The following is a 23,347-nucleotide window of genomic DNA, read 5'->3' on the forward strand; positions in this document are numbered from 1 at the left end:
GACATTATGCTAAGTGAAATAATCTAGTCACAAAAAGGCAAATACTGTATGATTCCATTCATACTAATTATCTAAAATAGTCAAAATTATAGAAACAGAAAGTAGAAAGGAAAGAGGAAGAATTAGTGTTTAATGGGCATAGAGTGTGAGTTTTACAAGATAAAAAAAGTTATAGAGATCCGTTGCACAATAATATGAAAATGAATATACTTAACACTACTGAACTGTATACTTAAAAATGGTTAAGATGAGTTAGGCACGGTGGCACATACCTTTAATCCTAGCTACTTAGGAGGCTGAGGTGGGAGAATACTTTGAATCCAGGAGTTCAAGACCAGCCTGGGCCAACATAGCAAGACCTCATCTCAAAATAAAAATAAAACAAAAATTTTAAAAATAAAAAAAATTGTTTAAATAGTTAAGATGGTAAATTTAATGTTGTATATTGTTTTACCACAATAAAAGAAAAATAAATTGAAAAAATGCAACAAAACAACTTTAAAAAAGGAAAATCAAGAAGGCGCCAGAAATCATTGAAATGAAATACTAAAAATAATGAAGATTAACAAAGCCAAAATCTGGGTTTTGTTAATGATTAATAGGATACATCAAGAAAAAGAGAGAAGAGACAAATAAACAAAATAAGGTCTTTCCCTAGAAAAATCTGAGGACCATTGAACAGCACTTTCTTTTAAATAAGAAAAACCATTTAATATTTAAAATCAAAGCAAAATGTACATATCAGTATCTAATTCCTCATAAACTGAGGCTTCCTAACAGACCAGTGCAAACCAAAGCAATGTATGCTTCCCTGTGAGAGAAAATTTAATTAAATATGGATTAGTGGTCAGTGGTTTCCACTGGAAGACTGTGTGATTGTTAGAAAAGAAAAACACTCAACTGGCTGTGACACTCCAATGATGATCTGCCTGAGGCCTTTATTAAGGTAAGAAAAATTTCAATGATTTTCTATATCAATCAGGTTTGTAGAATAACTTTATAAAAATAATAATATTGATGTGATAATGATGACAAATCCACTCCTCTGCCTCACACTAATCTAGGATAGCTGTCTTTTTAATGTAATACTTATCTTTCTTTTTACTTGCAACATACCAATGATCCCAACTTCCAGATATCCTGTGTGCCTGGGTTTTTTGCTATTGTTCCCTTCCTTTTTAGCCAGGCTTGCTTCTGATTAGTTTCTAATTCTCCCATTTAATCTATTCCTACTTCCCAGAGAGCAATAAGACCTCAGCTGAGGGAGCCAGAGAATCTTTGAACCATTTGTCCATGGTCCAAAAGAAAATTATTGTCACCACCTTTTAAATGAAGCAACTCAGACTGAAACAAGTTGAGACTTAGATTATCTCCCTGTTTGTGAAATGCTTCTTCCATTATTTCACCCTTACTTTATATATATATAAAGTGCCTCATATACTTTCTTATTGGAAAGGTTAAAAAGGGCTCAAAGCATAGACAAGCAAAAAGGACTTGAAAACACCCATCGTACAACTTATAGACAATCAACCTAAATACCATGATGAATCTTTTTCTGGATCAATTCAAGATAAATTAAAGAAATAAATGCAAAAGACAAGAAATTAAAAGGAATTTGGAAGGCTTTTATTCATGATATAAGGAAAGATTTCTTTCTATTTTTTTTTTTTTTTTTTTTTTTTGAAATGGAGTCTCACTCTGTCTTCCAGGCTGGAGGGCAGTGGCGCGATCTCGGCTCACTGCAACCTCTGCCTCCCAGGTTCAAGCGATTCTCCCGCCTCAGCCTCCCAAGTAGCTGGATCTATAGGTGCATACCACCACACCCAGCTAATTTTTGTATTTTCAGTACAGACGGGGTTTTGCCATGTTGGCCAGGCTGGTCTTGAACTCCTGCCCTCAGGTGATCCACCTGCCTTGGCCTCCCAAAGTGCTGAGATTACAGGCATGAGCCACCGTGCCTGGCCAAGTGAACTACACAATTCTTTATTAATCAAGGTGCTTGGAGAATAGTGTGGAGGGTATCTCCATTTGAAGGAAAGACAGGTGGAAAGAAGTGTGTAATTTTTTTAAGGACCCCCAATATTATTTAAGTGTGGCAATCTCTTTTTATTTCACTAAGGGCTGTAACAAGAAAGTGTTGGCTTTTAGCTTTTGAATAAAGTGATACATATTCCAAACATAGAAAGCAATGTTGGTTTAGGAGTAGGGAGCAGTATTTCAGGTTGTCGTTTTGGTACTTCCAACATACGAAAATCTCTTGTGCCCCCTGCTACATGTATAATAGAACCTGTGGTGGAGATTGTGATTGTCTTTGCTGGGTTTTTAATACTCATCTTTATGTTGCCCTGAATGCATACATGAAGTTTTTGCACCAGAAACAGATTATTATGATAATTACTGTGCTGGATTCCCTTGTCCTAGTTCTTATCCCTGGGGGGATGCAATAAGAACCAGATGTCATCCTCTATGTAATGAGGTCTGTACTGTAAGTGAGGAATTCTGAGAAAATGAAACTGAGCATTTATATAAAAGAGAAAGACAGCTGTCCTCCTCCCCTTCTAAAAGAAGAGAGAAAAAAGGAGGGGCACGGTGGCTCACGCCTGTAATCCTTGCATTTTGGGAGGCCAAGGCAGGCGGATCACCTGAGGTCAGGAGTTCAAGACCAGCCTGACCAACATGGAGAAACCCCATCTCTTCTAAAAATACAAAATTAGTTGGGCATGGTGGTGGGCACCTGTAATCCCAGCTACTTGGGAGGCTGAGGCAGGAGAAACACTTGAACCTGGGAGGAAGAGGTTGCGATGAGCCAAGATTGTGCCATTGCACTCCAGCCTGGGCAACAAGAGCGAAACTCCGTCTCAAAAAAACAAAAGAGGAAAAAAAAACAAAACCCTTTACCCCTGGAAGGCAAGATGGAGAGGATCCTGGGTTCTCACTCCAACTTTTTGATTGATTGACTGATTGATTGAGACAGGGCTCACTCGGTCCCCTAGGCTGGAGTGCAGTGGCATGATCATGGCTCATTGCAGCCTCAACCTCCCAGGCTCAAGCAATCTTTCTATCTCAGCCTCCCAAGTAGCTGACACTACAAGCGTGTGCTGTCATGCCTGGCTAATTTTTGTAGTTTTTGTAGAGATGGGGTCTCCCTATGTTGCCCAGGCTGGTCTCAAACTCCTGGGTTCAAGCAATCCTCCCACCTTAGTCTCCTGAGTAGCTGAGACTACAGGTGTGCCCCACTATGCCTGGCTAATTTTTGTAGAGATGGGGGTCTCACTATATTGCCCAGGCTGGTCTCAAACTCCTGACCTCAAGTGATCCACCTGCCTCGGCCTCCCAAAGTGCTGGGATTACAGGTGTGAGCCACTGCACCCAGCCTCTCTGTCAACTTTCTCTGGGTCATCTCTGTGGCTCTATCTTCAAGTTCATAGAATCTTTTCTTTGACATCTATATTTTGTTATTGAGCACATTCGGTGAGGTTATATTACTTATATTTTTCAGTTCCATAATTTCCACTTATGTCTCTTTTATATTTATTTGCTGATACTTTCTATTTTTTCATTTGTTTCATGTTTGTAACTGTTCATGGACACTTTTTTTTTTTTTTTTTGAGATGGAGTTTCACTCTTGTTGGCCAGGCTGGAGTGCAATGGCATGATCTTGGCTCACTGCAACCTCTGCCTCCTGGGTTCAAGCGATTCTCCTGCCTCAGTCTCCTGAGTAACTGGGATTACAGGCATGTGCCATGACACCCAGCTAATTTTGTATTTTTAGTAGAGACGGGGGTTCTCCATGTTGGTCAGGCTGGTCTCGAACTCCCGACCTCAGGTGATCCACCTGCCTCGGCCTCCCAAAGTGCTAGCATTACAGGCGTGAGCCACCGCGCCTGGCCCGAAGCATTTTTATAATGACTGCTTTAAAATCCTTGTCAGATAACTCTAGTGTCTGTGTTGTCCCATTGTTGGTATCTGTTAATTGTCTTTTCTCATTCAAGTTGAGATTTTTCTGGCTCTCAATATAATGAGTGATTTTTCTATTGTATTCTGGACATTTTGGGGATTGTTAGGAGACCCTGGATCTTATTAAGTCTTCTTTTTTAGTAGGGCCCTGCTGATGATGCCAGCAGGGAAAAGGAGTAGAAATTCTAGGCTACTTACGTGGACTCCACTGACATTCCACTCTACTGGAGGGGTTGGGAGAGGCCAGGGAAGAGCACTGTTACCATCAGGTGGAGGGTAGAACTTTAGGATCCCTACTCTTACCTCCTCTGCACCATCCCAGTAGAGTAGGGGAGGTGTGCCTCATGACTGCCAGGCAAGGATGAATGTCTAGGCTCTCTACTCAGTATCTGGCAACAGGGATGGGGGTAGAAATATGTTTCTATACAATTTGGCTGGATTAGGGCAGTTTTGTCAAAAGGTTTCTGTCTCACCAGACTGTTCCTTTCCTCATCTGTTGACAAAAGAAAGCAGGCTTTATGGGGGAATTTTTTTGTCTACATGCATTGACATTTTTAGGTTGTGGACTTCTCCAGCACCTAACTCAGAATATATAAGAGGCAAAAAGAAAACCCAGAGAACTAAGCACCATGTTGTTCCTTAAGTTTCAGGGTCCCTAACCATTCTACCTCCTTCTCGCCACCTTTCAGAAACTTCTTATATTTGCTTTATATATAATGTCCAGGGGTTTCAGCTTACTTAAAGAGAAGAATAGGGGAAAATTCATCGGCTCCATCTTTTCTGGAATCAGAAATCCAGCTCCCTTAACAGAAGATACTGTTTTTTCCCCCTGGGTAACACTACCGTCTATACCTGGAGGAATGGGAGAAACTTTTCCAGCAAAAATAAAATCTAGGCCGGCACGGTGGTTCACACCTATAATCCCAGCACTTTGGGAAACCAAGGCAGGTGGATCACCTGAGGTCACGAGTTTGAGATCAGCCTGGCCAACATGGTGAAACCCCATCTCTACTAAACAATAAGAAAAATTAGTCGGGTGTGGTGTGGGCATCTGTAATCCTGCAACTCAGGAGGCTGAGGCAAGAGAATCGCCTGAACCTGGGAGGTGAAGGTTGCAGTGAGCTGAGATCGTGCCATTGCACTCCAGCCTGGGCAACAAGAGCAAAACTCCATCTCAAAAATATATAATACAATAATACAATACAATACAATACAATACAAAAATAAAATAAAATAAAATAAATAAATAATAAAATAAAATATAAAATAAAATAAAATAAAATTCAGATATGTCTCTATTCTTCCAAACAAGTTGAGGGGGTCCTTCCCAAGGGCCTCTGCTGCCCCATATGCCCACAGTTCACTAGCGGAGGAGCAAGGGAGGCACCTTAGGAAAAGTAGAGCCAGTGCAGATTTATAAGAGAAAAATGATTTGTTAGGGTTGGATTATCAGCATTTTTTAAATTCCCCCACATCCCACACTTCAGTGTATAATAGGAAAAGGAAACATACATTTAGAAAGGGAGCTTTAAAAGGTCACAACTAAAGCATTATGCACTTTTTTTTCACTTAATTTTTTTTTTTAGAGATGGGATCTTGCTGTGTTGCTCAGGTTTGTCTCAAACTCCTGGCCTCAAGCAATCCTCCCACCTTGGCCTCCCAAAATGCCACTGCACCTGGCCAAAAACACTATATACTTTTCTCCCCCAGAACTCCCCCTGCCCCCAGGCAATGACTAAATAAAGAAAAAAAATTTTTCCCTTGTATTCTGGTTTTTATTTAGATCTTTACTTAATTGGACCTTTAACTTCTCACTCTAGGCTATCTATCTAATAATTACCAAAAAAACAAGCAGATTGTAAAGGTGAAAAGTTATGAACTTGATGTAGACACAATGGTCATTAAAGACCAGACTTACATAACTGCTGAAGTAATGAGTAATATAAGTGTCAATCTCCTTATTCTATAGCTCTTTCTTGGTTGAACCAGCAGATCTGCCCAAGGTTTGATGATTGATCATGACTGACAAGTTGGAGGTAACAGATGTAGTTTTTTAAGGATTCACCTTTTCATCTGCTTTTGGTATTTTCTATCTTAGGCTGCTAGCTGACCTCATTTTTCCCCTAAGAGCTTTTCTTGCAACATGAATATTGAACTAGGTATTGCAAGCTTTCTTATTAAGACAAGCATCCAGGCTTCTACAGGATCTGTCTTTTTTCTGAAATGTACCCTTCATTTCTTGCTTGTTCTGCTTATACATTTCTACTTTCTTTGCTTCTGATGGCTTCTGATTTTTCTTGTCCTGTTTATAGTTTATCTGAATTGGCTTCTCTTGCAGAGTTCCCTGTTTCTGATGATGGAGTTCCTTGAGAATCTCTACTCTCTGCTGTAAGATTTGGCATTCATTCTCTAGCAAAGCCGCCATCAACTGCAATGAGTAGGTGTCATGGCTCAGTTTCTTCACCTGTTCCTCCAGCTCATGCTTAGCTGACACTTCATTATTTGGCTGGGTTTGGAAATCGACTCCATTATTTCCGAGAGTTTCACTTATGTCTTTCTGAGATTTCTGATAGGATTTTATCAGTTTACTGAGCTCAGTATGTTGTTTACTCCAGTGTTCTGCTTCCTGTAGTAACTGCTCCATGTTGTTCCTAATTTTCATAGTTTCTTCTTGAACATTAAGTCTGTTTTTTGCTTTTTCCTGGCTTTGTTGAGTTTCGTTAAGGACTTTTTTTTCTTCTAAACGATTTACCAAATCTCTTGCAAAAACTTGTACGGTGTTCTCAGAGTTCTGGTTTTCCATTATCATCTCCTGTTTTTTTTCATTGTCTTCTTTCTCTGGGGCTAAACTAACAGACAGGTTTGTTGATAACATTTCATTGATTTTGTCAAGTCCTCTGATATTTTCTTTGTGGGCTGACACATCCTCAGTAATATTGGTTTCCAATATCATCTCCTGTTTCTTTTCATTGTCTTCTTTCTCTGGGGCTAAACTAACAGGCAGGTTTGTTGATAACATTTCATTGATTTTGTCAAGTCCTCTGATATTTTCTTTGTGGGCTGACACATCCTCAGGAATATTGGTTTCCTCAAAAAGTTCTTTTGCTTCTGTGATCTTCTCTTCAAAACCTGCCATATTTTTAAGAATATCTTTAATTTCTTTTAAGAGATTGTTAAACTTCTGTGCAGTCTGTTGTTCTGTAACTTGATGGCTGCTATTCTTTAGGGAAGGGAGAGAGCCCCAGGAGGAAGGGGAATGTGATCCAATTTCGAATAAGGCAATGGTAATCCTAGGGTCCAGATATTCTTGATGAGGATCAGGAGTAGGGTTAAGGGTTTTGGAGATGGTGGGCATCTCAGCTGACTTAGCAGAGCTGGCCATCAGGACGGAAGGAAAGCAGAAAACTTTAGAGATTCCAGGAAGGACAGGTGATGGTCCTTCGTGCAAATGTGGGTGGAGACTGTGGAATCAAGCAGAAGTCAGAGACCAAAGTTAAGGATTAAAATTTGGGAGATGATGTTTAGGTGGAAGGTGGCATCTCAGACAGCCTTGTGGGGAGGAAGGGTGGGAAAGGGGACCAGGGCTGGGGCTCCATCTCTTCTTCTCTAGGCACCCGGTGTTTATTCTCTGGCCCTAGCAACCAGGTCTTTATTTTGTCACTGCACCATTGTGGCCTATCCATAGTGTCTGTCTCCTTTGTGTCACAATGGAAGCCTCTTAAATTCCTGCCCAGTGACTCCTGCATCAAAAACAACCTTGAGCTACCCCTACTCCTCATGCCAGAAAGAGCTCTACAACAGCTCTTCCCCTCCTTAATTTCTAGGTGGCTATTCATCTCAGTCTAAATGCACTCAGTTACTTCTCTACGTCACCTCTATCCCCTCACAATCCTGACCTCAACCGCAGCATGTTTTGACCACTTAAGGACATTGCTGAGACCAGTCCTCTCTGGTGAGGTCCCCATCCTTTCATAGCACCTAGAGGCTCTATTGCTCCCATTCTAGGAGAGATGTGACTGTAAGAGAAAGTTATCCACACAAAACAAAACCCTGAGAGTGACAGCCTTTTGTGATTTTAGGAAAGTAATGTCAGGAGTCCCTCCATTCAAAAATATTCTACTGCTCCAAGAAGGGACTATCTGAATGGTTATAATAGCAACACAATTACAAACTGGGACTTTTCTTGGCTTTGAATATAGGCATCCTTTAAGACAGGCTTGGCAAGCTTACTCACAAATCATTTACATCAGGTGATAGAAAACTTTGACTGTTACTTTTCACAGTAACTTATTTGGGGATTTTTTTTTTTTGGCTCTTTTATTGATCCCCTAAGATTTCCACACTCTACACAGTAACTTGTTAAAATGACATGGTTATATTTCTAAAGTGTTTGATTAGCAGGGCATGGTAGTGTGTGCCTGTGGTCCCAGCTACTTGGGAGGCTGAGGCGAGAGGATCACTTGAGCCTGGGAGGTTGAGGCTGCAGTGAGCCATGACTGTGCTACTTAGTGCACTCCAGTTTGGGCAACACAGCAAGATCTATCTCAAAAAATTAAAAAATTGGCCAGGTGCAGTGGCTCATGCCTGTAATCCCGGCACTTTGGGAGGCTAAGGCGGGCAGATCACTTGAGGCCAGGAGTTCAGGATCAGCCTGGGCAACATGACAAAACCCCATCTCTACTAAAAATGCAAAAATTAGCTGGGCATGGCAGCACACACCTGTAATCCCAGCTACTCAGAAGGCTGAGGCATGAGACTTGCTTGAACCCAGGAGGAGGAGGTTGCAGTGAGCTGAGATCATGCCAGTGCACTCCAGCCTGGGTGACAGAACAAGACACTGCCTCAAAAAAAGAAATTAAAAATTAAAAAATAAAAAGCATTTGAAACAGGTAAATTCTATAGTGGGTTATAGAAAGTAACAAGTTTATTAAACTTCTTGCATTTTAATAAGCTGCTTTCTTGTCTTTTTGTTCTTAGGAGTCAGGTCTTGAGAATATAGAACTCAATCAAAGAAAACATTTCTTGTGTTTGACTTTTTCCTGGCCTTCAAAATCTTGCTAGCAAGCACTTTAATAGAAATTTGCTTCCATTCTTAAGGGAAAACTCATACTCAGGTTTTTTTTCCCCTAGAGAAGAGAAATTTATATGTTTTCTTTCTTCTCCAGTTACCAACTCATTTTGGCTCTAATTTCCCAGAGCCTTATGCTCATCTTTCAGCCAGCTGGGCTCCAGGCCATCGTCACTGACTACTCACAGATACAGCAGGGTTGGTCTCTGTTTTTACTTGAAAAAGGAACTCCTTTTCTAATTCACACAATGACAGCATAGATGCTAGCAACTGTCCTTATGCTTTAATTCCATCTTAGAAGTTCAGCATTGGTTCTTATTTCCCCCTTTGACTCAAGCATCATTTAAGACAATTTCTTAATCTCCAGCACAAGGGGAATTTTTGATAATTAATTTCTAGCTTTATCATACTGTATTCAGAAAATGTCTGTAACGTTTCCACCTTTTGAAATTGATATTTTCTTTCTGGCCTAATAGATTATCAGTGTTCATGTATGTTCCCTAGATATTAAAAAGAAAATGTATTCTCTATCCTCTTGTGCTTGCAGCTTTTTAATGCTGTCAGACATAAATCTAATATTGCTCTTGTCTTGATTTTTTTTTTTTATGAAAACTGGTTTGAAGGTAGCATGGTCAAGATACAAAGATAATTTTTTTCTTTAATCTGAAAAGAGCCAGGCATGGTGGCTCACATCTGTAATCCTAACACTTTGGGAGGCTGAGGTGGGTGGATCACCTGAGATCAAGAATTCAAGACCAGCCTGGCCAACAGGGTGAAACCCCGTCTCTACTTAAAAAAAAAAAAAAAAATTAGCCGGGCATGTGACATGCACCTGTAATCCCACCTACTCGGGAGGCTGAAGCAGGAGAATCACTTGAACCCAGGAGGTGGAGGTTGCAGTGAGCCAAGATTGCACCACTGCACTCCAGTGTGGGCAACAAGAGTGAAACTCCATCTCAAAAAAAAAAAGAAAAAGAAAAAAGAAAAAACCAAAAACAAAAACAAAATCTGAAAAGGATTTAAATATTTCCTTTCCCCTACAACTAGAATGAATTCCAATTAACAGTTGTTAATTTTGTTGGAATGTGTTTACGTTAGGAACTGAAAGGTAAATAGATTTTGAGAAACAAGAGTGGTCCTCTTGTCTCTATTGACCCATATTCCCCAGTGGATAACCATGGAGGTTAAACACATTTGGACTGTTTTACAATTTCTATCCACTAAGTTTCACATAGCTTAATGACTCAAGAAAGAAAAAATTGGCTGGGCATCGTGGCTCATGCCTATAATCTGAGCACTCTGGGAGGCTGAGCTGGGAGGATCACTTGAGCCCAGGAGTTCAAGACCAGCCTGGGAAACATGGTGAAACCCCTGTCTCTACTAAAAATACAAAAATTAGCCAGGCATGGTGGCGCATGTTTATAGTCCCAGCTACCTGGGAGGCTGAGGCGGGAGGATGGTGTGAGCCCGGAAGGTTGAGGCTGCAGTAAGCCGTAAGCATGCCACTGCACTCCAGCCCGGGTGACAGAATGAGACCCTGTCAAAAAAAAAAAAAAAAAAAAGAAGAAGAAGAAAAGAAAAAAAACTGCGAAAGCTGTTTCTAAAATTGTTAAGGTGACAATTTGTGTCAAATTTTTCTTTCATTTTCTGTTTCTGGGGTGGGGGCAGTGTCTTGCTCTGTAGCCCAGGCTGGAGTGCAGTGGGGCAATCACGGCTCACCTACAGCCTCAGACTCCAAGGCTCAAGCAATCCTCCTGCTTCAGCCTCCTGAGTAGCTGGGACTACAGGCACGCACCACCACGCCTAGCTAGTTCTGGTTTGTTTTGTAGAGACGGGGATCTCACTATGTTGCCCTGGCTGGTCTCAAACTCCTCGGCTCAACTAATCCTCCTGCCTCAGCCTCTCAAAGTGTTGGGATTACAGGCATGACCCACTGTGTCTGGCCCAGATTTTTCTCTCTTTAAAACAAGATTGCCTTCAGCTACTCGGGAGGCTGAGGCAGAAGAATGGCGTGAACCCAGGAGGCGGAGCTTGCAGTGAGCCGAGATCGTGCCACTGCACTCCAGCCTGGGCGACTGAGCGAGATTCCACCTCAAAAAAAGAAAAAACAAGATTGCCTTTACAAAAATATAAAATCAATGTTCTCCTTTAATACATTTGAATTTCAAAGTGAGTATCAAAATATAGAATGTAGTCTGGGCACGGTGGCTCACGACTGTAATCCCAGCACTTTGGGAGGCCAAGGCAGGCTCATCACTTGAGCTCAGAAGTTCGAGACCAGGCTGCACAGCTTGGTGAAACTCCTTCTCTACTAAAAATACAAAAAATTAGCTGGGTGTGGTGGTGTGTGCTTGTAGCCCCAGCTACACGGGAGGCTGATGTGGGAAGGTCACTTGAACCCAGGAAGTAGAGACTGCAGTGAGCTGAGATCACACCATTACACTGCAGCCTCAGTGACAGGAGTGAAACCCTGTCTCAAAAATAAATTAATTAAAAGAATAAAATATAGAATGTTTCATTCATTATTCTTTTTTAAATGAAAGGTCTCACATATTTATTACTCAACCCAGCCAACCAACACGTTCATAACAGATTCAGAGAGAAAAAATATATTCCCAATAAAACGTCCAACTCTCCAGATAGTCGTGACATTTTCAGCTTGATATGGTAATGTGATTGTGAACTTCAGAGAGCATAAATATGTGTGCCGTCTCATGTGCAATTCCTTATAGACCCAGCTTGGTTCTTCTCCAGTGTCTCCTTTTGGAGTTGTACGTGATTTTATTACCAGTTTTCATCCGAATCCACCAGGGAATGGGTCGATTTTGCTTTTGTTTCTTAGCCAGGAATCACTTAATCCTGAAAGTCTTGTGAGAAGACATGGTGAGAAGCGGAGTCAAGCACACAGCATGATGGTGGAGAAAGGAAGAGCTCATTCATGACTCTTTTGGTACCAAGTGACAGAGACTAAACTCCAACTGGCTTAAGCCAAATAAACTGAGGCAGAAAGGGTGGAAGGTTGAGAGTATCAATGACTCATGCTTAACATGGTTAAGTTAACCAAGAAACCTATGGTTTCTGACATACCTAGTTTCAGGGGCTGAGGTTATATAATTAGGGCTGGACCTCACCATTTCTGAGTTGTCTCTCTCTGTGCCTTCATTCTTAGGATTCTTTCTCTACATGGTGGTATCACGTAGCTCCAGGTTTATATCCTAGAAATTGAACAATCCCAGAGGAAAACAAACTTATCTTTCCCTATAGTTCTAGCAAAAGTGCCAAGGAGGGCACTGATTGGCCCTGGTGGGTCATGTTCTCATGGAGTTTTGCGGGGGGGTCAGCCCATGAACTGGACCAGGGATGAAGTGGCATGATGGGGGGCAGTTATTAGAAAACAGGGGAATGTGGTCAGGCGCGTTGGTTCACACCTGTAATCCCAGCATTTGGGGAGGCTGAGGCCACAGAACAACTGAGGTCAGGAGTTCAAGACCATCCTGGCCAACATGGGGAAATGCTGTGTCTATTAAAAATACAAAAATTAATTTTTATTGATTTGCATATGTTGAACCAGCCTTGTATCCCAGGGATGAAGCCCACTTGATCATGGTGGGTAAGCTTTTTGATGTGCTGCTGGATTCGGTTTCCCAGGATTTTATTGAGGATTTTTGCATTGATGTTCATCAGGGATATTGGTCTAAAATTCTCTTTTTTTGTTGTGTCTCTGCCAGGCTTTAGTATCAGGATGATGCTGGCCTCATAAAATGAGTTAGGGAGGATTCCCTCTTTTTCTATTGATTGGAATAGTTTCAGAAGGAATGTTACCAGCTCCTCCTTGTACCTCTGGTAGAATTCTGCTGTGAATCCATCTGGTCCTGGACTTTTTTTGGTTGGTAGGCTATTAATTATTGCCTCAATTTCAGAGCCTGTTATTGGCCTATTCAGGGATTCAACTTCTTCCTGGTTTAAAACAGCATGGTACTGGTACCAAAACAGAGATATAGACCAATGGAACAGAACAGAGCCCTCAGAAATAATACTACACATCTACAACCATCTGATCTTTGACAAACCTGACAAAAACAAGAAATGGGGAAAGGATTCCCTATTTAACAAATGGTGCTGGGAAAACTGGCTAGCCATATATAGAAAGCTGAAACTGGATCCCTTCCTTACACCTTATACAAAAATTAATTGACGATGGATTAAAGACTTAAATGTTAGACCTAAAACCATAAAAACCCTAGAAGAAAACCTAGGCATTACCATTCAGGACATAGACATGGGCAAGGACTTCATGTCTAAAACACCAAAAGCAATGGAAACAAAAGCCACAATTGACAAATGGGATCTAATTAAACTAAAGAGCTTCTGCACAGCAAAAGAAACTACCATCAGAGTGAACAGGCAACCTACAGAATGGGAGACATTTTTTGCAATCTACTCATCTGACAAAGGACTAATATCCAGAATCTACAAAGAACTCAAACAAATTTACAAGAAAAAAACAACCCCATCAGAAAGTGGGCAAAGGATATGAACAGACACTTCTCAAAAGAAGACATTTATGTAGTCAACAGACACATGAAAAAATGCTCATCATCACTGGTCATCAGAGAAATGCAAATCAAAACCACAATGAGATACCATCTCACACCAGTTAGAATGGCGATCATTAAAAAGTTAGGAAACAACAGGTGCTGGAGAGGATGTGGAGAAATAGGAACACTTTTACACCGTTGGTGGGACTGTAAACTAGTTCAACCATTGTGGAAGACAGTGTGGCAATTCCTCAAGGATCTAGAATTAGACATACCATTTGACCCAGCCATCCCATTACTGGCTATATACCCAAAGGATTATAAATCATGCTGCTATAAAGACACATGCACACGTATGTTTATTGCGGCACTATTCACAATAGCAAAGACTTGGAACCAACCCAAATGTCCATCAATGATAGACTGGATTAAGAAAATGTGAAACATATACACCATGGAATACTATGCAGCCATAAAAAATGATGAGTTCATGTCCTTTGTAGGGACATGGATGAAGCTGGAAACCATCATTCTCAGCAAACTATCACAGAGACAAAAAACCAAACACCACATGTTCTCACTCATAGGTGGGAATTGAACAATGAGAACACTTGGACACAGGAAGGGGAACATCACACACTGGGGTCTGTCATGGGGTGGGGGAAGGCGGGAGGGATAGCATTAGGAGATATACCTAATGTAAATGATGAGTTAATGGATGCAGCACACCAACATGGCACATGTATACATATGTAACAAACCTGCACGTTGTGCACATGTACCCTAGAACTTAAAGTATAATTAAAAAAAAATAGCAAAAAAGATATAAAAATACAAAAATTAGCCGAGCATGATGGTGGGCACCTGTAATCCCAGCTACTCGGGAGGCTGTGGGCAGCAGAATCGCTTGAACCTGAGAGGTGGATGTTGCAGTGAGCCAAGATCATGCCACTGCCCTCCAGCCTGGGCAACAGAATAAGACTCCATCTCACGCACACACACACAAAAAAGGAAAATAGGGGAATGAGTGTCTGTCTGGCAAAACCAACAGATGCCTACCACATTGTGCCTACAACAGAATAATAGCACAAACCTCTGCTTTCTATCCAAATTAAAGATACTCTGTACCCCTTGGAGATTCTGATATCTCTCCTATAAGACTTGTGTAACCAGGCCAGGCACAGTGGCTCATGCCTGTAATCCCAGCACTTTGGGAGGCCAAGGCAGGCAGATCACCTGAGGTCAGGAGTTTGAGACCAGCCTGACCAACATGGAGAAACCCTGTCTCTGCTAAAAATACAAAAATTAGCCGGGCATGGTGGCGCATGCCTGTAATCCCAGCTACTCAGGAGACTGAGGCAGGAGAATTGCTTGAATCCGGGAGACAGAGGTTGCAGTGAGCCGAGATCGCCCCATTGCACTCCAGCCTGGGCAACAAGAGCAAAACTCTGTCTCCAAATAAATAAATAAAATAAAATAAAATAAAATAAAAAAGACTTGTGCAACTGATAATTACCCTTGATAATAATCGCTTATATTATTAACTCAGAGATAATCCTTTTTTATGTGGGAATCATTTAACCTTTTATTTTGAAAAATTTTAGATTTAGAGAAAAGCTGAAAAAATAGTACAGAGAGTTCCCATGTATCCTTCACCCAATATCCCCTAAGTTTAACTTCTTATGTAATTATAGTACAATTATCAAAACTAACTTCAGCACGATGCTACTAAATAAACTACAGATTTTACTGGGGTTTCACCAGTTTCCTCTCTAATGTTCTTTTTCTGTTCTAGGATCCCACACTGCATTTAGTCATGTCTAGTTTCCTCAGTGACAGGTCTCAATCTTTTCCTATTTTTCATGACACTTCTGAAGAGTACTCCTCAGTTATTTTGTAGAATTTCAATTTTCAGACCATTTTGCCTTTAGAATGGCTACCTACAAATGCACTACTACATCTAAAAACATCATACAAATAATGATGATGAAAATTACACCTTGCATAGAATCCTTGTAAACATCAAGACTCTAACCCTTGAATGGTCACAACCAATCAGTTATTCTTCTTTGGTTTTAAAAAAAAACCTATTAAACAGGCCAGGCGCGGTGGCTCACGCCTGTAATCCCAGGACTTTGGGAAGCCGAGACGGGTGGATCATGAGGTCAGGAGATCGAGACTATCCTGGCTAACACAATGAAACCCCGTCTCTACTAAAAATACAAAAATTAGCCAGGCATGGTGGCGGGTGCCTATAGTCCCACCTACTCAGGAGGCTGAGGCAGGAGAATGGCGTGAACCCAGGAGGCGGAGCTTGCAGTGAGCCACTCCAGCCTGGGCGACAGAGGGAGACTCCGTCTCTGGAAAAAAAAAACAACAACAACAAACTATTAATTACATAAAATTTATATATATATATATGTATATTTTGGAGTCAGGATCTGGAGTGCAGTGGTGTGATCATAGCTCACTGCAGACTCAAACTCTTAGGCTCAAGCCATCCTTCTGCCCCAACCTCCTGAGTCACTGGGATTACAGGCATACACCACCATGCCCAACTCAAATGTTTTTCATTATACCAAAAACTTTTCATCATATTAAAATTATTCAAACATATTTGAGCAATAAAATACATGATTGTATTGGATTATAACCTAAATAATAGAATAAATATCTAGCCAGGTGCAGTGGCTCACGCCTGTAATCCCAGCATTTTGGGAGACCGAGGTGGCGGATCACCATAGGTTGTTGAATGAGTAAATAACTAAATACAGGAAAAGAGACACTTCTTCTTTACCAAATAATTCCCATTAATATATAGGAAAGGAATGAGGAAAACAGAAACCATCCTTAGAACACCACTGTAATAACTGTTACAGGCAAGATCCACCTATGAGTACTAAAATTAGGAGAGAGAAACAGGATATTTGCATAGTCTCAAAATATCTCCCCATAGTCTCAAAGTAATTAACAAGATGTTTGTTAAATACAAACGAAAAGATAGTAACTTCATAGTGGATAAACCCAGTAGATGTCTTAATGATCAAAGCTAACATAACCAGAAATTAGACATATTGACATAATGTACCCTTTTGTATTGATATAGGAGTTTAAAAAGAAATTACTTAGGCAGATAGGATACAGAAATCCTGGGTAAGGTTTCCCTTTTAATGAAAAGCAGCCCCAGGGCCGGGCACAGTGGCTCACGCCTGTAATCCCAGTGAGAGGTGACAACATGCTGGCAGCCCTCACTCACTCTCAGGGCCTCCTCAGCCTTGGTGCCCACTCTGGCCGCGCTTGAGGAGCCCTTCAGCCTGCCACTGCACTGTGGGAGCCCCTCTCTAGGCTGGCCGGCTCCCTTTGCTTGCAGAGAGGTGTGGAGGGAGAGGCGCCGGTGGGAACCAGGGCTGCACGAGTTCCGGGTGGGCACGGGCTCAGTGGCCCCACACTTGGAGCGGCCAGCCAGCGCCACCAGCCCCCAGCAGTGAGGGGCTTAGCACCCAGGCCAGCAGCTGCAGAGAGTGAGCCAGGTCCCCCAGCACTGCCAGCGCGCCCGTGCTGCGCTCGAATTCTCGCCAGGCCTCAGCCACCTCCCCCCAGGGCAGGGCTTGGGACCTGCAGCCCACCATGCCTGAGCCTCCTGTGGTGGGCTCCCGCGCAGCCGAGCCTCCCCGACGGGCACCGCACCCTGCTCCACGGTGCCCAGTCCTATCTACCGCCCAAGGGCTGAGGAGTGCAGGCGCCTGGCGTGGGACTGGCGGGCAGCTCAGCCTGTGGCCCTGGCACGGGATCCACTAGGCGAAGCCAGCTGGGCTCCTGAGTCAGGTGGGAACTTGGAGAACTTTTATGTCTAGCCAGAGGATTCTATGTGCACCAATCAGCACTCTGCGTCTAGCTCGGGGTTCGTGGATGCACCAATCAGCACTCTGTATCTAGCTAATCTGGTGGGGACTTGGAGAACTTTTATGTCTAGCTGGAGGATTGTAAACGCACCAATCAGCACCCTGTGTCTAGCCCAAGGTTTGTAAACGCACCAATCAGTGCTCTGTGCCCAGCTAATCTAGTGGGGACTTGCAGAACTTTTGTATCTAGCTAGAGGATTGTAAATGCACCAATCGGCACCCTGTCAAAACGGACCAATCAGCTCTCTGTAAAATGGACCAATCAGCAGGATGTGGGTGGGGCCAGATAAGGGAATAAAAGCAGGCTGCCCTAGCCAGTAGTGGCAACTCACTCAGGTCTTCTTCCACATTGTGGAGGCTTTGTTCTTTCGCTCTTTGCAATAAATGCTGCTGCTCACTCTTTGGGTGTGCGCTGCCTTTATGAGCTGTAACACTCACCACGAAGATCTGCAGCTTCACTCCTGAAACCAGTGAGACCACAAACCCACCAGAAGGAAGAAACTCCGAACACGTCCGAACATCAGAAGGAACAAACTCCGGACACACCATCTTCAAGAACTGTAACACTCACCGCGAGGGTCCGTGCTTTCATTATTGAAGTCAGCGAGACCAAGAACCCACCAATTTCGGACACACCAGCACTTTGGGAAGCCGAGGTGGGTGGATCACCTGAGGTTAGGAGTTTGAGACCAGCCTGACCAACATGGTGAAACCCTGTCTCTACTAAAAATACAAAAAATTAGCCGGGCGTGATGGCAGGCGCCTGTAATCCCAGCTATGCAGGAGGCTGAGGCAGGAGAATCGCTTGAAGCCAGGAGGCAGAGGTTGCAGTGAGCTGAGATCCCACCACTGCACTCCAGCTTGGGTGTGACAGAGCAAGACTCTGTCTTAAGAAAAAAAAAAAGCAGCCCCCAAATCATTTCCCTTTCTAACAAAGAGCAGCTTGTAAAATCGAGCTGCAGACAGCAGCAAGCTGGAAGCTTGCACGGGTGAATGCCAGCAGTTGTGCCCATAGGAATATATGACCTAGGACTAGGAATGTTCAAAATGGTGGCTCCGTCTTCTCTTTTTGCCAGCCACGTGTACCATAAGGAACAGACAAGATGGCGCCAGCCCAGTGGAAAGCTCATTTGCATAACAAGATTAGGGTGGGGCGACCAGCTTTCCCCAGCCTCTATGTAAGTGGCACACCTGGTCAAATCAATATGTGAGCCCGGGTAAATCACACGCTGCCGCCTTCTCAAGCGTGCCTATAAAATCTGCGGCAGTCAGCTGCTATTCTCTGTTTTCCAGCCTCTGTCTCCCAAGGAGCTGCTCTCCTCTCTCCTTTCTTCTACCTATTAAACTTTACACTCCTTAACCCACCCACATGTCCCTGTCCTTAATTTTCTTGGCGCAAGATGACGAACCCCAGGTGTTTACCGCAGACAATGATGCTGCTTCAAAATGATACACTAAGAAGAACTTACCACTTCTGTGGCATTTTTACCAAAATTGCATCACCTCAATCTAATAATGATTATAAATTAGACAAATACAAATAGATATAAACTGTTATTATTGTGTTTTATGCCCAATGTGGTAGGCATCTGTTGGTGCCTCTGACAGAGTCATTTCTCATATGAAAAATTTTAATATGGAAATGTTTTGGTATAATAAAAATTTATTTTATGTAATTGTTTAATAGGTTTCTTTAAAACCAAAGAATAATAGCTGGCCGGGCATGGTGGCTCACACCTGTAATCCTATTACTTTGGGAGGCTGAAGTGGGAGAATCTCTTGGGTACAGGAGTTCGAGATCAGCCTGGGCAACATAGTGAGATGTTATCTCTCCAAAAAAAAATAAATAAATATATAAAAAGAGAGAATAATAGTTGCTGATTGGTGATAACTATCCAAGGGTTAGAGTCTTTACATTCGCAAGGAATTCTATGCAGGGTGCGATTTTAAGCATAATTTCATGACGCATTTAGATGTAGTAGTGCACCTATAGGTAGCCAGTTTAGAGGGGAAATTATCTGAAAATTGACATTTTTATTCAAAAATCAAAACATACAGAATCTCCTTTCCGGAGCGTGTCCTTTTCTGTAACCACCAGGTGGTGCTATGAGCTTTAAAAATTACTCTATGAATGTTACTTTTTGTTTTGTTTGTTTGTTTGTTTGTTTTTGAGACGGAGGAGTCTCATTCTGTCGCCCAGGATGGAGTGCAGTGGCGCAATCTCGGCTCACTGCAAGCTCCGCCTCCCGGGTTCATGCCATTCTCCTGTCTCAGCCTCCCGAGTAGCTGGGACTACAGGCACCCGTCACCATGCCCGGCTAATTTTTTGTATTTTTTTTTCAGTAGAGACGGGGTTTCACCGTGTTAGCCAGGATGGTCTCGATCTCCTGACCTCGTGATCAACCCGCCTCAGCCTCCCAAAGTGCTGGGATTACAGGAGTGAGCCACCGCGCCCGGCCACAAATGTTACTTTTTTTGGTGGCATAATACCTGAACTCTAGAATAAGTGGAACCTTAGAGATATTCTCATCCAAAGTCTTTTTTTTTTTTTTCTAAGAGACTTGCCCAACGTTACAGCTAGTTATGATAAGAGTTGGGATCAGAGTCCAAGTCTCCTGCCTCTTTAAAGTTGCTGGAGAGGCAGGTTCTGCAGACAGGAGGCTACAGAATAATTTTTAAAAATACCTGCTAAGTGTTATACAGAAAAAGGATTATGAGGCCAGGTGCAGTGGCTCACGCCTGTAATCCCAGCACTTTGGGAGGTCGAGGTGGGTGGATCACCTGAGGTCAGGAGTTTGAGACCAGCCTGGCCAATATGGTGAAACCCCGTCTCTACTAAAGATACAAAAATTAGCTGGGTGTGGTGGCACTCACCTGTAATCCCAGTTACTTGGGAGGCTGAGGCACGAGAATCACTTGAACCTGGGAGGCAGAGGTTGCGGTGAGCCGAGATGGCACCACTGCACTCAGCCTGGGCAACAGAGTGAGATGCTGTGTCAAAAAAAAAAAAAAAGAAAGAGGATTATGAGGAAGAGCAGGCTTTCAACACTGATGGGACTGGCTTGTTTTACAAGGGCACTGGCAAACAAACCTATGTAACACAAATGGCATTTCAACTGACAAAAATGTTGAGACCGGAGGCTCACAAGAACCTCACTGTGTATTGCTCCAAAAGCTATAGTAATCACTAGTGTAATGTTTGGAGTGACTTCATAGATTGTGATTGCTGCAAATGATGAGAATCAACTCTACATAGAAATAAATGTAACAAAAGAAGTGCAATACTTCTGAAAACTCAAACAGTGTTGAACGATATTAAAACTTCAAATAAATGGAAAAATATCTCATTTTCATGGATTTGGAGACTTAATATTGTTAAGATAGCAATATTTCCTAAATTGATTCACCGATTCAACATAATCCCTTTCAAAATCCCAGCTGCCTCTTGCCAAAATTGACAAGCTATACATCTGTTTGACAGACCTAGTGCAATTACTGTGTGCTGCTAAGGTTCTCACTACAGATGCAAGAAAAAGGTGTCATTGTCCTTTCTGTCTGTCTTATTGTGGTAGCCAAGACTGAATAGAGGAAAACAGAGGAAAAATATGGACAAAGAAGTTTCGCAGATCAGAAATAACCTTGTAAACAGTGAAGAGCCTGTTTTACTCCAAACAAGAACCCAAAATTTGAGTATACATGAGAAGTGTTGAGAAATACCTCCTACCACCCTCACCTGGTTGATTACACTTAAGTAAAAGCTTGAAGGTTAAGACAATGAAAAGCAAGCCAGTTGGGGACTGTGGGGGGAAGAAATTGACAAGCTGATCCTAAAATTCATATGGAAATTCAAGGGATCTAGAATAACCAAAGCAATCTTGGAAAAGGAGAATGAAGTAGGAAAGCTCATATTCACTGACAGTGATCAAGGCAGTGTGAAAAGATAGACACATAAAGCCAGGCACGGTGGCTCATGCCTGTAATCCCAGCACTTTGGGAGCCCAAGGAGGGTGGATCACCTGAGGTCAGGAGTTTGAGACCAGCCTGGCCAACATGGTGAAACCCCACCTCCACTAAAAATACAAAATTAGCCAGCTGTAGTGGCATATGCGTTTGATCCCAGCTACTTGGGAGGCTGAGGCAGGAGAATTGCTTGAACCTGGGAGGCAGAGGTTGCAGAGAGCCAAGGTCGTTCCATTGCGCTCCACCCTGGGCAACAAGAGCAGAAACTCTGTCTCGAAAAAAGAAAAAAAAAGAAAGGACAGACACATAAACCAGTGAAACAAAACAGAGAGCTCAGAAATAGAACCACACTAATATAGTCAACTGATTTTTATCAAAGATAGAAAGGCAATTCAATGAAGAAATAGTCTTTTTCAACAAATGATGATGAACAAATTGGACATCTATATGCAAAAACAATAAACTTTGACACATATCTCACACCTTAGATGAAAATTAACTTTAAATAAATCATAGATTTAAATATAAAATACAGGCCGGGCACGGTGGCTCACGCCTGTAATTTCAACACTTCAGGAGCCTGAGGTGGGCGGGTTGCTTGAGCTCATGAGTTCAAGACCAGCCTGGGCAACATGGCAACACCCAGCTACTTGGGAGGCTATGGTGGGAAGATCGCTTGAGCCCAGGGGGGCGGAGGTTGCAATGAGCAGAGATCGTGCCACTGCTCTCCAACCTGGGTGACAGAGAGAGACCCTGTCTCAAAAAAAAAAAAAAAATTAAATATGAAATACAAAGCTGTAAACGGCTAGAAGAAAACACAGGAGAAAGTCTTTGTGACTCCTGATTTGGCAATGACTTTTTAGATACAATACCAAAAGCATAATCTATGAAAGAAAGATTTAATAAATTGGACTTTCTAGAAATTAAAAACTTTCACTTGTGAAAGACACTGTGAACAAAATGACAAGCCACGGACTGGAAGAAAAAAATTGCAAATTACATATAAAATCTGCCTATAAAATCTTCTGCAGTAGATTTTGGTATATATGATCCTACACCAAAAATAACATTCTCAGCCTCTGAACCAAGTGAATAGACCCCCATCAGCCAAGGGCATTCCAAAGGAGGCCTGAAAAACTATTTCAGGCCGTGATGGGAAGAAGGGATTGGTTGAAGTGATTGCCTCGTTATACCCTCTCTCCTTGGAATTTAGGCACAGCTGACCAGCATTAACATTAAAACAAAGCTGACTCTGTAGCAATAATACACCAAATTCCAACCTGACTCTAGTATAACATCACATGCCAGATAGCAGGCCCTGAAAGTGAAGTATTTTACCCCGAAATATATATTTTTTGGGGTTTTTTTGTTTTTGTTTTTGAGATGGAGTCTCACTCTGTCACCAGGCTGGCATGCGGTGGCATGATCTCGGCTCACTGCAACCTCTGACTCCCTGGTTCAGGTGATTCTCCTGCCTCAGCCTCCCGAGTAGCTGGGATTACAGGCACGCACCACCACGCCCAGCTAATTTTTGTATTTTTATTAAAGACTGGGTTTCACCATGTTGGCCAGGATGGTCTCAATCTCCTGACCTCGTGATCCACCCGCCTCGGCCTCCCAAAGTGCTGGGATTACAGGTGTGAGCCACCGTGCCCGGCTTCCTTGATGTATTTTTTAAATGGCCCTGCAAAACTATTCTTATGGGGGAAATCTACATTCTGTAGAGAACCTCCTTCCCTTTCCAGAACTTTTCCTGACTCAGGAGAGATTAGCTAAGAGTCTAGCACTGTTTTTTTGAGACAGGGTCTCACTCTATCACCCAGGTTGGAGGGCAGTGGTGCAATCTCAGCTCACTGCAGCCTCGATTTCCTGGGCCTCGGGTGATCCACCTACCTCGGCCTCCCAAAGTGCTGGGATTACAG

The 23,347-nt window shown here is 42.5% G+C and overlaps 1 protein-coding gene and 1 pseudogene across 1 annotated transcript; both read right to left on the bottom strand.

Annotated features, from left to right (window-relative positions):
* Positions 1–5,710: 5,710 nt before the first annotated feature.
* On the bottom strand, positions 5,711–8,497 carry SPZ1 (spermatogenic leucine zipper 1). The gene has a single exon (XM_001136809.7). It carries the CDS (start codon positions 7,337–7,339, stop codon positions 6,113–6,115), a length of 1,227 nt encoding a protein of 408 aa, XP_001136809.4. The 5' UTR covers positions 7,340–8,497; the 3' UTR covers positions 5,711–6,112.
* Positions 8,498–11,716: 3,219 nt separating this feature from the next.
* On the bottom strand, positions 11,717–11,907 carry LOC107974641 (large ribosomal subunit protein eL39-like; annotated as a pseudogene).
* Positions 11,908–23,347: the final 11,440 nt, after the last annotated feature.

Source organism: Pan troglodytes, chromosome 4 (genome assembly GCF_028858775.2).
Source record: "Pan troglodytes isolate AG18354 chromosome 4, NHGRI_mPanTro3-v2.0_pri, whole genome shotgun sequence".
NCBI classification, from domain to species: Eukaryota; Metazoa; Chordata; class Mammalia; order Primates; family Hominidae; genus Pan; species Pan troglodytes.